The sequence below is a fragment of the Pangasianodon hypophthalmus genome, chromosome 21, assembly GCF_027358585.1.
Source record: "Pangasianodon hypophthalmus isolate fPanHyp1 chromosome 21, fPanHyp1.pri, whole genome shotgun sequence".
Taxonomy (NCBI): Eukaryota; Metazoa; Chordata; class Actinopteri; order Siluriformes; family Pangasiidae; genus Pangasianodon; species Pangasianodon hypophthalmus.
In genome coordinates this window covers 640,729-657,930 of record NC_069730.1, presented here as the reverse complement: position 1 = coordinate 657,930, position 17,202 = coordinate 640,729, and the positions used below count along the sequence as shown (strand labels likewise).

At 42.3% G+C, this 17,202-nt stretch overlaps 3 protein-coding genes across 6 annotated transcripts in view; 2 read left to right on the top strand and 1 right to left on the bottom strand.

Moving 5' to 3' along the window:
* The window catches only part of mre11a (MRE11 homolog A, double strand break repair nuclease), a 65,869-nt gene extending 59,348 nt beyond the window's left edge, over window positions 1-6,521 (bottom strand). The window contains exons 1-6 of one of the 3 annotated variants that reach the window (XM_034314814.2): window positions 6,408-6,521; window positions 6,044-6,119; window positions 5,757-5,889; window positions 4,403-4,563; window positions 4,212-4,299; window positions 2,851-2,992 (exon numbers count right to left, since the gene is read on the bottom strand). In XM_034314814.2, the coding sequence (XP_034170705.2) occupies window positions 2,851-2,992; window positions 4,212-4,299; window positions 4,403-4,563; window positions 5,757-5,889; window positions 6,044-6,066 (547 nt within the window). In that variant the 5' untranslated portion in view covers window positions 6,067-6,119; window positions 6,408-6,521. The remainder of the gene's footprint in view (window positions 1-2,850; window positions 2,993-4,211; window positions 4,300-4,402; window positions 4,564-5,756; window positions 5,890-6,043; window positions 6,120-6,407) is intronic. The other 2 variants (XM_034314815.2, XM_034314816.2) reach the window with 2 other exon arrangements.
* Window positions 6,522-6,785: 264 nt separating this feature from the next.
* On the top strand, window positions 6,786-11,105 carry ankrd49 (ankyrin repeat domain 49). 2 transcript variants are annotated; one of them, XM_026940854.3, is made up of 3 exons: window positions 6,786-7,015; window positions 7,290-7,512; window positions 9,733-11,105. In XM_026940854.3, the coding sequence occupies exons 2-3, from the start codon at window positions 7,297-7,299 to the stop codon at window positions 10,183-10,185; spliced, it is 669 nt and encodes a 222-aa protein (XP_026796655.3). In that variant the 5' UTR covers window positions 6,786-7,015; window positions 7,290-7,296; the 3' UTR covers window positions 10,186-11,105. The 2 variants fall into 2 exon arrangements, with proteins under 2 accessions (XP_026796655.3, XP_026796656.3); XM_026940855.3 differs by lacking the exon at window positions 6,786-7,015 and adding an exon at window positions 7,022-7,182.
* A 2,268-nt stretch (window positions 11,106-13,373) lies between these two features.
* On the top strand, window positions 13,374-16,052 carry LOC113543259 (alpha-(1,3)-fucosyltransferase 4-like). Its single transcript, XM_026941361.3, has one exon. The coding sequence runs from the start codon at window positions 13,551-13,553 to the stop codon at window positions 14,670-14,672; it is 1,122 nt and encodes a 373-aa protein (XP_026797162.3). The 5' UTR covers window positions 13,374-13,550; the 3' UTR covers window positions 14,673-16,052.
* Window positions 16,053-17,202: the final 1,150 nt, after the last annotated feature.

The following is a 17,202-nucleotide window of genomic DNA, read 5'->3' as shown; positions in this document are numbered from 1 at the left end:
CATTCTGCGAATCGAATCGAATCGTGAAGTCAGTATCGTGAAGTCAGTATCGTGTGTGTCGAATCGAATCGTGAAGTCAGTATCGTGAAGTCAGTATCGTGAAGTCAGTATCGTGAATCGAATCGAATCGAATCGTGAAGTCAGTATCATGAATCGAATCGAATCGTGAAGTCAGTATCGTGAATCAAATCGAATCGTGAAGTCAGTATCATGAATTAAATCGAATCGAATCGTGAAGTCAGTATCGTGAATTGAATCGAATCGAATCGAATCGTGAAGTCAGTATCGTGAATCGAATCGAATCGTGAAGTCAGTATCGTGAATTAAATCGAATCGAATCGTGAAGTCAGTATCATGAATCGAATCGAATCGAATCGTGAAGTCAGTATCGTGAATCGAATCGAATCGAATCGAATCATGAAGTCAGTATCGTGAATCGAATCGAATCGAATCGAATCATGAAGTCAGTATCGTGAATCGAATCGAATCGAATCGTGACCGGAGCGTATCGCTGCACTCCTACACCATACGCTTTCTAAAGGCTCGAAAAGAACTGATATCCGTCTGCTTCCAATATGAAAAGTTACGTTGTGCGTTTAATTATAAGTTTTATTTTCACCTGGATTAAAAAAAACACTCACACAGACCCAGAAAGTGCTAAAAACAGGACCATACCAGAGGTGTAACGGTGCATCACGATGCGAAAACGTGACGATGTGCAAAGTGGAAATGTGCGAAATCAGCGTTCCAGTAATTACACATCGACTGCAGTTGCACTGTTTGGACAGCAGAGGTCTCACTCCGCACAACCCATAGAGTTAAACTATACAGAGCGTGCACTGGTCATGTGATCACGTTCATTCACGTCCTGCACCGTTCCCGAGCCGGGAATCACCTGCGCATCTCCAGCGCCTGAGCGAGAGGCCACGGAATTTTATTCTTATCCATGTTTGGAGAATTTATTTATTTATTTATTCATTTCATTTTTAACATACCTGTAGTACATTTTGTTTACAAACTCTGTTCGTGACCATTTTTAATTTATTTAGTTTTAAGACAAAAATGCACATGGTTTTGTATTGTTTATGATTCAGAATTTAGAAAACTAATCTTTTCAGTCATTGTTTTTCTTCATTCATGTTTTGTTCAAAACATTCTGCGAATCGAATCGAATCGTGAAGTCAGTATCGTGAAGTCAGTATCGTGAAGTCAGTATCGTGAATCGAATCGAATCGTGAAGTCAGTATCGTGAATCGAATCGAATCGTGAAGTCAGTATCGTGAAGTCAGTATCGTGAATCGAATCGAATCGAATCGTGAAGTCAGTATCATGAATCGAATCGAATCGTGAAGTCAGTATCGTGAATCAAATCGAATCGTGAAGTCAGTATCATGAATTAAATCGAATCGAATCGTGAAGTCAGTATCGTGAATTGAATCGAATCGAATCGAATCGTGAAGTCAGTATCGTGAATCGAATCGAATCGTGAAGTCAGTATCGTGAATTAAATCGAATCGAATCGTGAAGTCAGTATCATGAATCGAATCGAATCGAATCGTGAAGTCAGTATCGTGAATCGAATCGAATCGAATCGAATCATGAAGTCAGTATCGTGAATCGAATCGAATCGAATCGAATCATGAAGTCAGTATCGTGAATCGAATCGAATCGAATCGTGACCGGAGCGTATCGCTGCACTCCTACACCATACGCTTTCTAAAGGCTCGAAAAGAACTGATATCCGTCTGCTTCCAATATGAAAAGTTACGTTGTGCGTTTAATTATAAGTTTTATTAAACGTTTTGCATGCCAAAACCGAAACAGTGAAGTCCAAGAAGTGTCATTATCTTTCACAAAAACAACAACAACAACAACAAGCTTTAAATACCAGCGTTTGCCAAAGTTCCTGTTCTGCTGCCAGTGCTGTCATCTAAAGCAGGTAATTATTTATTTCTCGTAGCCGTGCTAACACGCCGTCGGGCCGCTGCCAGATACAGAGTTATTCAACTCTACACTATTATTCAGGGCTGCTGGAATAAAGTCAGGTGTTAATCAGTTTATTCAGAGATACACTCGACTCCAGAACTATTCAAACAAACACAACACGCATACAGGAGACGAATAACACACACGATACGCAATCCTTTAACACACCTGCACGTTTTATAATAACACACCAGATTTACTGCACACTGTAACACAGATAGCAGCAGCAGCTCAGCAGGACTGCAGTTTCAATAAACCTGTTTAATGTGTAAAGAAATTAATATTATTAATATTACATCAATATTATACATCATCATATCACCATGTAGGGTGTTTGTGATGAAGGTGTGTGATGAAGGTGTGTGATGAAGGTGGATGATGAAGGTGTGTGATGAAGGTGTGTGATGAAGGTGTGTGATGAAGGTGGATGATGAAGGTGTGTGATGAAGGCGGATGATGAAGGCGGATGATGAAGGTGTGTGATGAAGGCGGATGATGAAGGTGGATGATGAAGGCGGATGATGAAGGTGGATGATGAAGGTGTGTGATGAAGGTGTGTGATGAAGGTGTGTGATGAAGGTGGATGATGAAGGTGTGTGATGAAGGCGGATGATGAAGGTGTGTGATGAAGGTGGATGATGAAGGCGGATGATGAAGGCGGATGATGAAGGTGTGTGATGAAGGTGGATGATGAAGGCGGATGATGAAGGCGGATGATGAAGGTGTGTGATGAAGGCGGATGATGAAGGTGTGTGATGAAGGTGGATGATGAAGGTGGATGATGAAGGTGGATGATGAAAGTGTGTGATGAAGGTGGATGATGAAGGTGGATGATGAAGGTGGATGATGAAGGGTAAAGCTCACCGAGGCCGTAGAGAGCGATCTTGGTGCTTCCTTTCTGCAGTAGTAAGGGGCTGATCTCCACCTTCTCCACCGAACGGCTGCGTCCAAAATGATTCACCAGACCAGCGCAACTCAACACGTCCAGAGCACACAGACCATCAGCCTGAGAAACACACACACACACACACACACACACACACACACACACACACACACACTGTACATGATATATACTGGATACACACATAACAGTTAGTTTTTAATGGACACTAAAACTTATTTAACATCCTCACACCACTACACACTCCAAAACTCTACACAATAAATCATTACAGTTTTATACAACTCTGTCCATCAACACAGAAAGGTCAGTGGATTAAATATCCATACACTACGAACTGAAACCACACACACACACTCACACACACACACACACACACACACACACACACACACACTCTTCAGGTGATGTGGGCGATCGCACTTCAGAAGTATGAGCTCTCTTATTTACAGAATGAGTCACAGCGTCCAAAAGTAATAATGAACTGTTTGAGTTTTAGTCTTTGGATAAACTCTCTAGTTTCCAGGCGGTTTATTGATACAGAACAATCAAGAGCTCGTCTAATTACATCTTTTTTCTACAGTCTGTAAAAATCAGTCACTTTTATCACACATCATATTTACGTTTTAGGGTTAATATTAATATTATCGCTGTCCATGAGTCCTGTATCTATAGGATTAACCGCTTTACCCTCAGGGTACGCTGGAGTTTAATAAAGGCTGAGAGAGCGAGAAGATAATAAAATCCACACTAAAGCTCACGTTCAAGTTCAAGTGGAGTTTACTGTCATTTCAACCATATACACGTACAAACGACGCTTCTCCTGGACCAAGGTGCTACATAAGACTAAAGGGCAGATGTGAGGAAACGATGTGGGGGCAGATGTAAGGGCAGACGTGGGGGTATGTGTGGGGGCAGACGTGGAGGGCAGACGTGGGGGTAGATGTGGGGGTAGATGTAAGGGCAGACGTGGGGGTAGATGTGGGGGTAGATGTGGAGGGCAGACGTGGGGGTAGATGTGGGGGCAGATGTGGAGGGCAGACGTGGGGGTAGATGTGGGGGCAGATGTGGAGGGCAGACGTGGGGGTAGATGTGGGGGCAGATGTGGAGGGCAGACGTGGGGGTAGATGTGGGGGCAGATGTCGGGGAGTATATGTGGGGATAGATGTGGAGGAAAGATGTGGGGGCAGATGTGGGGGAAAGATGTGGGGGGTATATGTGCGGGCAGATCTCATTCTCTCACTCTCTCTTTCTCTCTCACTTTCTCTCTCTCTCTCACTCTCATTCTCTCTCTCTCTCTCTCTCTCTCTCTCTCTCTCACCCCAGTTGGATCGTCATGGTTCCCGTGAACGCTGAAGATGGGGATGGAGATGTTCAGGTTCTCGTCCTGGTAGTTCACCCACGGGAACCTGAGAAATCAGACACGTCTCTCAGCTCGTTCACACACACACACACACTCGCTTTATAGTGAACACACCGGAGATGAATAACGTTATCAGCGCTATGACGTACTTGCTGTTCCCGAAGTTGACGGCCTGATCGCTGATGATCTCGAACAGGATGGGTTTATCGCCCATGCAGTACTTCCTCATCACCTCCATGCAGCTGTGCAGAGCTTTACGTGACGGCTTGTTGTCATGGAAGAGATCTCCACCCAGCAGCACCAAGTCCACCTGACACACAGGGAACACGGCGTGTGTGTGTGTGTGTGTGTGATGAAGAAGCACTCAACAGTAACCGTGTGGAAACGGAAGACATTCTGTCCTGATGATTCAGAGCTACAGGGACGACATTCATTTACACATGCGTTCGGACTGGAGCTTCGGGTTTAAGGAACGTGTCGTAGATGTTCACACGACCCACCAGTAATAAAGCTCGTCTCGTTCTTCTTTAAAGTTCACATCAAAGGAAGAAGGGATTCGATTGCACTTTTCTGAGTAGTAAATAAGAACAATGATAAATAAATAAAAACATGGCAGCGATATTCTAACGTCAGGTTTCACGCTTAAAGCACCACTTCACCCAGACGTCCCGTCTACACTGGAGCTCACGCAGAGAGAATCGGAGAGCTCACAGCACTGAGTTTAGCGTCGTCTGTACGTCTAAATCCTCACACAGAGGTTTGTGGTGCATCAATAACACTACTATGAGATACGGCCAAAAGTATGTGCACCCCTGACCGTAGCACCCATATGAGCTTCTTCTCCAAACTGTTACCACGAAGTCTGAAGCACACAGTTGTATAGAACGTCTCGGTGTGCTGTAGCTTTACAGTTTCCCTTCACTGGAACTAAGAGACTCAAACCTGTTCCAGCATGACAATGCCCCTGTGCACAAAGCGAGCTCCATGAAGACATGGTGTGTGAAGGTTGGAGTGGAAGAACTCGACAGTCCTGACATATCAGTGCAGACCTGTTTTCAGACGCTACTGAGTTTGAACATGGGGCAAAAAAATCCCCATCACAACCTCCACTCATTACGAGCTGTAAGGACAGCGGACATGAGCTTCCACGCTGCGCGCTCTCACTTCCAGAATCAGCGATTTCATCTCAGCATTTAAAATAGTCTAATATGATACACTGATTTATTATTTAATTGTGGTAATTTATCAAATACATGATATGTCATTAAAAGCACTAAAAAAAGCACTAAAGCTGGAAATGTAATCTGTAGCCTGAATAAGGAGGATCATTGAAATGCAATTCCTTGCTGTTGTTTATCAGCATTTAACTTCGCTAATAAGACATCACGACGTCCTGAACCTGCTTTGGTTTTAAAGATGGAAAAGATGACTAGTGGAAAATGTGTTTTTGAAAAACAGGTCGGCTTCTGTCCCACATCTCCAGTATCCATTTGCATTCCTTACGTCATTTTGTTTCGCGCACTTCATGATCTCGTCGAACGTCACGAACGTGTCATTGCCTCTGACGGCATCCTTCTCCAGGTAACCCAGGTGGATATCGGTGGCGACGAGGATCTTAAACGTGTCCTCGTCATCTCTAAAGGGCAAGTCGAGAGGAATAAACAGGATCAGAGGATCAGAAGCAGTCTCAGTGTATACAAAGCCCTACATCTGCATTCATTATTCATCTCAAATTCACACTGGACATGACATGGAAGTGTGCAATGCAGAAACTAATCCAGGGCACCTACATTGTGTTTCCAGATGACGTCATGTTGATTACGTCAGCTGAGCTGTTTAATTTGTTAAATAGGGTTAAAATTGAACCTGGGGACAGAGAAATGGAAACAGCTTGTTAGGTGCAGTTACAGGTTTAATATAAATATAATTTATTGTCTTATTGGACAAGAGACTATTTCATGATCAAGTTCAGTTTATTTATCTGTTAGTTTAGTGTCTTTAACAGTTCAGTAACAACAACTAGCAAGAAAGTCAGCTAGAAATGTTCCTAAGCACAATGCTGAAGTCAACGTTTGCGTTGATAAATATGGAAGTTTGATAAAACTACTAAAACATTAATTTAAAAAAAATGCAAATATTACAATGCACATTTACCTCACATTTACAGAGAATGAAAACGTACACACATGAATCTTTTTGGCCCGGAAGTTCTCAAAACGTGTTCGCGCGAAATGTCGAGCATCATGGGAAATGTAGTTCGAGTTCTTCACAGAAGCGCTTATGCGATTGTAAAATAAACTACATTTCCCATCAACCCAAAAGAAGGAGGTAGCGTTATAGAATATTAATGTAGAGAGGTATTAGAATTTATTTTTAAAAAAGTTATTTTTTCTCATTAATCACAAAAAGAGAGATTAAATGTACGTTACGAACCTTAAAGATATTTTTTTTTCACTCTAGCCTTGCGACGCTAGCGCTGACGTCTAGTTGATACTCGCGAGCCGCCCGCTGATTGGACTGTCCAATCGGAGGATTAGCCAATCATCGAGCAGAAGGCGGGATTTGTGCCTCGATCCAGGAAGTGGTTGAGCGTGTGTCCCCGAAATGTAGTTTTTAATTTTACGTTATTTTTTTTTATTTACCGCCCCTAAAACATTACCATTACGTTACCATTACATCTGATTTCAGAACAAAGCTATAGATTATTCCGACATATTTTTCAAGCGGTATTAAATTCCTCTTAATTCTGTGTTATAGCACTGGTAAGTTCCGTCGCGCGTGCAAATAAACAAACAAACAAATAAATAAATAAATAAATATGAAGTGAGTAAAGGAGGTAAAGAAGAGAAAATGCTGCGAAAGATTTTCTCTTTGCACTTTGCTGCTGTTAGATCAGACTGTTAGGATGTAGCTGGGGTATTTTCTACATGTATGTATTAGAATGTATGAATGCATCTTGTTTATTATTATTTATTTATTTTGAGAATGCATCTACAAGCAGCTTTCTTTCTTTATCTTCTTCTTTTTGCTCCTCAGAGACATCATGGAGTTTCCAGAAGGCTTTAACCAGCTGGAGCTGTTAGAAACCCACGGCCACATGATCCCCGTGGGGACGGAGAGCGCCTGGGACGAGGAGGAAGACGAGGATGAGGAGGATGATGATGAAGAGCAGCAGAGTGAGGAGTGGTACCAACAACAGGAGCTCAAACGGAAAGACAATCCGGTGGAGCTGATGCTCTGGGCTGCTGAGAAGAACCGAGTAAATCAGCTTTATCTTTATTTATAATCATCTGAGTGTCTGAGACTTAGTGCATGATGCGATTACAGTTAAAGAGAAACTTTTCAGGAGGGAGGAGCTTCAACTCTCTCTCTCTCTCTCTCTCTCTCTCTCTTTCTTTCTCTCTCTACCTACCTTCTGCACTTCCTTCCTTCCTTCATCCCTTCTTTCTTTACTTCATTTCTTCCTTCCTTTATGCCTTCTTTACTTACCTCTTTATTTACTTCCTTTTTATTTTCTTACTTAATTCCTTTCTTCTTTAATTCCTTCCTTCCTTCCATACTTCCTTTCTTCCTTCTTTACTTACTGCTTTACTTACATCTTTCATTATTTACTCCCTTTATTATGTAATTTTTTACTTCCTTCCTTCTTTCTGTACTTAATTCTTTATTTCTTTAGTTCCTCCTGTCCTTCTTTCCTTCCGTCCTTCCTTCCTTCTTTCGTTACTTATGTAAGCACTTTATCCGGAGTCTGTCCCTGGAACGCTTGGTGCAAGTCGGGATCCACCCTGGAAGAGACAGATTAAAAAAAAATGAGTAAAAACACACGTTACTCACGTAGCGAGTCTGAAAGTGATCAGTTTTGCTGCGGTGTGTAGTAAACAGGTTAAGTATCGTGATGTGATATTTTCATCGTATCACTCAGCCTTAATGTAAACAACATCTTTATAAATTTCATTCTTTCTCCCCAGAAAAAAGAGACGTATAATTGCGAGGTCTCGACAGAAAGTATCATGATATAGTATTTTTGTAAAATCACTCACCCTTACAGTATACTTTAGAGATCCACCCACTTCCTGTTGGAACAGGCCACGCCCACAAGAGAGACCCCAGAGCACCCACAGGTCCTTTATGGTTAGTGTGTGAACGAAGCGAAACTTACAAAAAGACAAGCTGGAGTTTAGTGGCGTCTGCAATTTGCATTAGTTCCTTTATCAGACATTTTTATTCAAAGAGACGTACAGCTCTGTGCAACAGTCTCAGGCACATGCAAAGAAACACTGTCGAGCAAAGACGCCTTCAGAAATAATGAAATTAAATGTTTCTACATTTTAAAAAAATCCTATAAAGAGCAGTAAACAGTAATAAATGAAACAAAGTCAGTATTTAATGTGACGATCCTTCACTTTAAATAAATAAAGCAGTATCTGAGGTGCAGTGTGTGCAGTTTTATAAGGAAATGAGCTGGAAGTGTTACTGAGCATCTTGCAGAAGCAGCCACAGTTCTTCTGGAGACTTTGACTGTCGACTCGCTTCTTATTTCTGCAGCGAAACCCAGCAGCCTTCATTATGTTTTTATCTGAAAAGTGTCTCTTATGGAATCTGCTGATTTCTTTACTGACATACAAACATTTTTCTGTAACGTTTCATTTTGTGCTGGAAAACTAATGTTTGGAATCTGAAGTGTTTTTGTACTGAATCAATAATGTAGAAAATAAACATCTATAACAAAGTTTGTACTAAAAAAAAAATAGGGGCCTAAGACTTTGTGAGTGGGATTGTAGCGCAGACATGGAGCTGAGCTGTGTGTGTGTGTGTGTGTGTGTGTAAATTGAGTGCCTCATGGTGCAATGGGAAGGTCTCCAAATCAACAATGTTTATGTTCCTCATGCCTCCAGGTTTATTGGTTTATTAAGCTAATTATTATGGAATGGCCGTCTCTGAGCGCTCTGCGTGACACACACACACACGTCCATCTGTGTGTTGAATATTGTGACGTATAAGAGTGTGTATTGTTGTGCTTAGTCATGACGCTAGTTATTGGAGAAATGTACTTTAAATTATTCAAATTATTCTAAATGTAACGTGTGTGTGTGTGTGTTTTAGAGAGAGAGAGAATTCTTAGATATTTAATATTTTTTAAATTATGATTTCATCAAAAATATGTATTACAATTTTTTTATATTTCTTATTTTTAATCAGAATTATTTTTTTATATTAACTTTAATTGTATTTTTATATCGTTATATCCGTGTGTATGTATTAATTAATTTAAAGTTAAAATAATAATCCTATACATTTTATTACTATTTTATTTTTTGTCCATAATTTAGATTTATTTTCAAATGATTTTAAATGTTTTTCTGTTATTGTTCTAATTATTGAAAAAATATATAAATAATTGTGTTAATTTTTTTCTACATTGCTCCCTTTTTATATTTGTGTTTATTTTATCGTATATTTGTCTGAAATGTGTCTGTAGCTGTCCACGGTGGAGCGTCTGGCTGCGTCCGATCCGTCCCTCGTTAACTGCTGTGACGCTGACGGTTACACACCTCTCCACCGCGCGTCGTACAGCGGCCACGCGCTCGTCGTGTCGTTCCTCCTGGACTCGGGTGCTGATCTACACGCCAGGACGGTGGACGGCTGGACGCCTCTGCACAGCGCCTCCCGCTGGGGACACGCCGCCATCGCATCATGTCTCCTGCGCCGGGGGTCAGAGGTCAACGCCGTGACAAACGGTCAGCTTACACCCCTGCAGCTGGCGGCGGGAAACCCTGCAGCACTGCAGACCCTCGAGCTTCTGCTGTCTCAGCGCACCCTACAGGCGGGACTGAGGAACAGCGCCGGGGAGACGGCGTACGACATCGCGCTCAGGAAAACGGCGCACTACGGCCTGTTCGAGATCGCCGAGCCGTGCAACAACGTCTACTGAGATCCGGTTATACGCTTTTTTCCCGAAAAAAGGAGAGACGCCTGAAAGGAAGGAAAGAAAGAAACATGGACAGAAATGTTGCTCTGACTGAAGAATTGTTTTTAGTAATGAAACTCAATATTACTAGGGATGCATCGATACTGACACAGTATCATTCCGATATCGTGCTCATTTACTCGCAAAAACAATTCTCCAATACCAGCATGTAACACCAGGTGGTGCTGTGCGATCTAACCCTATAGTGTACGCTATTGCGCTGCTATTGATCAGCGACATCGAGAGAATCCGACTCAATGAAAACAAAAGCGTAATTTACTTCCAGCTGAACAGAAACGCTTTTCCGATTGAAGCAAATGTAGGAGTGTAGCTAGCTAACGCACTTCATTTTTATTATAATCAACTGGCTAAGGTTGTAAAGGAGGAGTCTGGTAGCTGAAGGTAGCTGAAGTGCGTGAACACGCACCTGCCGCAGTTTAAACCGTGGAAACGTAAACAGAGTGAAATAAAACGTCACTGATGGATTAATACTCAGTAGGTTACTCATTTCAGTGTCGGTACTGATGAGCACCAAAGAACTCGTACTCTGTGATAGAAGGGTATTAATGCATCCCTAGTTTTTCACTAAAAAACTGTAATAAAAAGGAAATATAATGTTGCTGCATGTCGTGTTTACGCACAGTCTTGCGTCCTAATGCATGATTTATTGATGATTTATTTACACGGGGAAAAGGACAGCAGGGTGTGTCTCGTCTTTCAGTCCCAAAAACATACGAGCCAAGCAGCGAACCCTGTGGAACCCCATCGTGTGGAACCCGTCTATATGTCATGTCCTGAGTGACAGTAACACTAATAAAGCACTGATAAAGTCTGAATTCATGATGGTTATTTGGACAACCAATAAATAACCAACAGGAAATGAATTATTGTGTGTGTGTGTGTGTGTGTGTCAATGCAGTTTAGTTCTTTTTGTTTGTTTGTTTGATTGATTGCTCATGCTGCATCACAGGGCGGCGTAACACACTTGGAGGAAAGTGCTATCTACCCTCTTCCACATACATGAGCTCACAGATACCAGTGATTGGCTAGTGATTGACAGGTGAGAGAGACTATGCCCCTCCCACCCAGTGGGCCACTTTAGTTCCGTTCAGGAGTCCCAGTCACAGACGGCTGTGGCATCATCGGGATTCGAACTCGTGATCTCCGGATGATACGCTTTTCCGTTGTGACACTCTGGAGCCGTAGACGATGATCTTTTGACGTTCACAGACGACTCTGAGCCTTATTAACGGATTTTCAAGTTCTAAAATAAATACAAATCCTGTAAGCATTAATGATTTTAATAAAAACTTCATTACCATATGCACATTTTCTCATTAATATGAAATTATCACAAATTGATCATTAAATTGGTGTGTAACTGAAATAAATAAGCGATTTAAACTCAGCGTAATCTGAAAATAAAGTCTTAGGAACTCATCAACAATTAGACGATCTGAAGCCGATCCATCGAGCTTCACATTACTGAGTCTCCTTATACATAAATTTACACAAATTCAGGAGCGAAACTTACGAATATTCGAACATACAGATTTTCATCAGCACCACGTTCCTTGTGTAAACGCTCCTGCGAATGATTTACGAATAAATTCATCCGAATCCAGCGCTGTAAATGATGTCCAGTATTTTTACTGGTTTAAATGTAGGATTGAAAAAGGCAGAGACGTGCAGTGGAACAGATTTATGCTGTTTGTTCAGAACCAGGGTTATAAATAAATTAAGAAAACTGCCACAGCCAGAGAGGTTTTATTATAAAACACACTCCTCTGTTCTGTTCCAGAGATTCTCACAGAGAGTACGAGAGCTCTCCGAACGGATTCTCACGACATGGCGGCTTCTGAGAACAAACACTCCTTCTCTCATGTCAGGTTTAGAGAAGTGATTCAGACAGAACACTTCAGAGTGGCATCATGTGGACGTCGGGCCAAAAGCATCATCATCATCATCATCACGCGCTCGCCTCACAGTGCCACTAGCCGTCACGTCGTTTCAGACACGCCTCTGAAATTCCAGCTGTGAGGATTCTGACATGCCGATGTGGAGAAAAGCTAAACACGAGGCACATTGCAGAGGTGTGAGCACACAATCACGCCGTTTAAATAAACGTATTTAGGCTGCAGGAGTTCTTTACGCGTACTGCACAAGAGATGACGGAAAAATTACACTGTTCGAGGAAAGTGTGAGTCATCGGGTGATCGTTGGTGGAAAATAACCGAATCATTTTAATAATCATGATCTGAAAATGAAAGAGTGGAAACACAGAAATGTTTCATATATTACAATGAAAAACTGTCTAAGACCAGATAAAAGGAACGTGCCGCATACGTAGGACTGATAAACTCCTAAAAAAAAGACTAATAGTACAAAATTATTTATAGAGGATAAACAAGTACATTAACCATGAAATCTGAAAATAAGGAAATATAATTTCACATTAATTTCACACCCACATGTGCCTATTCCATCACCACAGCGTTAGTAATTCCTCATTTAGCTGTTTTAATCAGCTCCGCTCTTCTGGGAAGGTTTTCCGCTGGACTCGGAGCGCGGCTGTGTGACGGTCAGGAGCTTAGCTGTGTAGTGAATCTATGCAGAGTGCGGAGAAGGAAGTACACAGCGTACTGATTAGTCAGGCAAATTTATCAGGAAACATATTTAAACAGTGATGCAAAGTGGTTAAAAGGGTGTGTGTGTGTGTGTGTGTGTGTGTATAAAGAGAACACAGTTACAGTTAAATTCTGTATTTTTCCAGTAAAGTTTCTCAGTAAAGCTTCACTCCATGTTTCAGTTCCTACAAATGTTTGTTGTTATTTAGTTCACTTTACAAGCCTTTTCACTATTCAAACACACACACACACACACACACACACACACACACACACACACACACACAAGGCATGTGAAGGGCAAACAAAGAAGCCTTCAGGCAGAAAAGCGAGTTTGGCTGCTGCCACGTTGAGCTGTTGAAAGAAGGAGCTGTTAAATGAGTAAACAGGGCAATGAAGGGGCAGGAACACCGAGCCACAACACACACACACACACACACACACACACACACACACACACACACACACAAACACACACAAACACACACAAACGCACACACACACACACGCACACACACACACACGCACACAGCGTGCCAAAGCTAATGCTCACAAACTCCAGCCTGCTAACGCACTACATAAAGATTCACGTTAAATGGACTGCAGGTTCTTCAGACGCTAGTCTAACACACGGACAGGTCGAGGTCGAGGTCGAGGTGGAAGTGTGTTTTTGGAGTTTAAAGACGTGTTTTATGTGGATTTATGGAACTTTACTCTGAGTGGGAAAAACAGAAATGCCCCAAATCCACAAAGCCGAGATTTTCCCGCCAAAAACAATGCCGCGCCGTGGTGGAGGCACAGCGTTCGAATGCGCTAGTGTTTGCTCTCGCGCTGATCTGTTTGATAATCTTGCTCGTGCTCAGTTTGCTTGCTTTGCCGATCCCCGCGCCGGACACGCCCACTCAGCGATCCGAAACGAGGAATGTGACACTTCTCATCTGGTGGCTTCCATTCGGAAACGGACTTCCTCTTCCCGACTGCAGAACGAGCTACGGCGTGGAAGGTTGCACCGTGACATCAGACAGACGCGCCTACGCTCATGCTGATGCCGTCATCATGCACCACCGTGAGCTGATGATGGGCTGGGAGGAGCTGCCGGAGAAGCCACGCCCCCCGGCGCAGAAGTGGATCTGGATGAACTTCGAGTCGCCGTCGCACTCTGGGCTTCTGCACCAGTTTGATGGGATGTTTAATCTCACCATGTCCTACCGTGTGGGTTCTGATGTTTTTGTACCGTACGGTTTCCTTCAGCGGCACCGTTTCCGTGGTAACGGACAGATCCGCGTGAAGCGTAATCGCGGTTTGGTAGCGTGGGTGATCAGTAACTGGAGAGAGGAGCAGGAGAGGGTGCAGTTCTACCACCGATTGCGGCGTTACCTGCATGTGGATATTTACGGACGTGATTTTCGTCCGCTACTAAACGGCAGCGTGGTGGAAACGGTCTCGCGTTACAAATTCTACCTCGCTTTTGAAAACTCGTGTCACACGGACTACATCACGGAGAAACTCTGGCGCAATGCTCTCGTCTCCGGCGCCGTTCCAGTAGTGCTCGGGCCACCACGAGAGAACTACGAGCGCTTCCTTCCTGCCGACGCCTTCATCCACGTTCAGGATTTTAAAGGGCCACGTGCGCTCGCTGCCTACCTCAAACACCTTGACCGAAACCCCGCCCTCTACCGTCGTTACCAGGCCTGGAGGCGGGACTACAGCGTGCACGTGACCTCGTTCTGGGCGGAGCACTTCTGTGCTGCGTGTCAGGCCGTGCGAGCCAGCCTCCATGTGAAAAAAACCATTAGACACCTCGCGTTCTGGTTTCAGTCTTGAGGGGCGGAGTCTGAGTCCACCGCCAAAGCCTCTGGGTTTATTTGATAAGTTAGAAAAAACATTTTTGTCAAGTTATATTTCTTTATCATTCTTCCCTAAGTCTCTAAGTCCTGTACGGTTCAGCCGAGTCGTGTCTGGTGTCATTAGCCTCCTGTTCAGTTTTGTACTGTGAGCTAAACCGGTAGCTATTAGCATCCATAACCTAGCTACGTTAGCCTGTAACTCTAATGTAAATCTAAAGAAGTGAATAATAAGGATCAACTGGGTGAAATTCTATTAGATTCTGATGAAGATATTACATATTTTAACTGATGAAATAAAAACAGACTTCTGGACCATAGTGTTCACCTGCGCCAGATGTTCTCAATCAGGTCCTTGAGAACTCCCAAACACAACACCTCTTGCTCCCTGTGTTTCTCCGTCCCGATAAGGTGGTTCCTTTCCCTTTTCTCTGAAGGAGGAGTTAGAGGGGTGCCAATACATTGTGCAGAGTGTTAGGTGGACGGTTGTCAGTAATTACACACCTGCAGTGACCTGTGCGTTAAGAGGACCTGATAAACTGATAACTCAGAGTATAAGTGCAATACATTTAATTACACTTTGTTTTGTTTCATTTCTTCCAAATCAGCGTCTCATACGACTTCTGGCTGTTTGATGAAATTAGGCTGCGTTTCTGTCTTGTTTGTTTGTATATCAACCTCCAATTTATCACTGTTCTCTGTCACAGTTTGCATGCAGAAAAAAAACACCTTTCATTTCCTGAAAGCATCAATTCTGCTCAAGCTGTGATGATCATAATTTTGGATAAGATCACGGAGTCTCAAGCAGGAGGCCGTAACCGGCTGGAGTGTGGGAATGAGATTCAAATAAACCCGTGCTGTTTTTCACAATCTGCTCATTTGTTATTTAAAGTAGGTTTATGGCAGTCTGGAGGAATATGAAAGACCTCATTTATCAGCCTTTTAGTAAAGTTGTGTTACTGAATTAAAGATTCCTGGCAGCGAAAGTTTCATGATTTTGTTCCTACACATTTTATGTGTTAAACATCATGACATTTAACATACATGTTAAGAGCCAATCAGCTGCAGGTTACCAAAGTGCCTTCATGGCACATTTATATTTAGCCACGCCCACAAAACTCCATAAACAATATAAAGCTCACAGAGAGATGAAAATGACAAAATGGCGACTGAACAGTTCACTAAGTGAATCTTCCAGTAATGCAGCTCAGCCACTGCAGCACGTCGCCTACCGCAGACACACACACACACGCCTCGTCCTGTTGTAGGGTGCCATTACTTTTCCTCCCCAGTTGAACGATTAGTCTTATTTATATTAATATTTATGGACTTGTTTTGGAAGAGCTTTCTTTCAGGTAAAATTGAGTTTCATAAAATGTTAAATTGTTAAACATTAAATTGGTGTGTAACTGAAATGAATAAGTGATTTAAACGTAATCTGTTTATAAAATCGCAGTAACTCACCGACAATTACACGATTAAAGCCGATCAGCGAGAGTCTCATTATACAGAAATTTACACAAACTGAGGGAAGACATGTAGGATACAAACACCACATCTCTAATGTAAATTGATGAATAAAAGCTTGATGAATAAACTGATTCGTATCCAGAGCGATAAATGAGGTTCGCGTCCTCGTGTGTAGTCGATCGACTCAGACGAGTTTGGAATGTGAAGTTTGCTCGAGCTCTCTAGCTAGTAATAAAAGTTTGATTCCATTTTATTTTTATTTGTACAGAACTTTACAGTAACTTTACAGTAGACATTTTCACAAAGCAGTTTTACAGAAATCCGGATGTAGATTTAGATTCCTGGTGAACAAAGCAGGAGGAAAAACTCCCTGAGACGACACGAGGAAGAAACCTCGAGAGGAACCAGACTGGAACTGGAACCCGTCCTCTTCTGGGTGACACGGATACTGCGATTATAAATCATTCGCGTGTACAGGTGTAGAAGCGTAAAGACACACAGAGTGCGTTTACACGACGTTCAGTATGAGCAGATTGTGCGATGAGCAACAGGACAGTCTTTATGATTACAGCAGCAGATCTGAGTTTCGCTTTGGTTTGAGCGTGAGAGCGTGAGACAATAGCAAAGAGAAAAGAGAAAAGAGTGTGCGCTTCCTGGAACGTCTTCACAGAGAAGAAAAAGTGCAAAACCTCTTTTCCCACAGGATATAAAGCAATTTTCCCGACACGTCAGCTCAGACAGGATATACAGTATATTAACCTGGAGTTCTTTCCCCTGCTCAGTTTACAGAAGGCTAAAATCCCAGAGATCCTCCAATAATCCCAGCCGTAGGCTCCAAAAATGATTTCTTAGCAAGTGAAAATATCTTTGATATGGGAAAATTAATCCAAACGTATTGTGTCTTATTGTGAGATTATGATAAATCAAGTATTAATCCTCTTTTTGGATTACACAGCATTTTACTCATTTCTATCTTTAAATGTTATTATTTTATTGCTTCTGTCTAGAAATAAATGATTAAAATTATTTAAAAAAGGGAT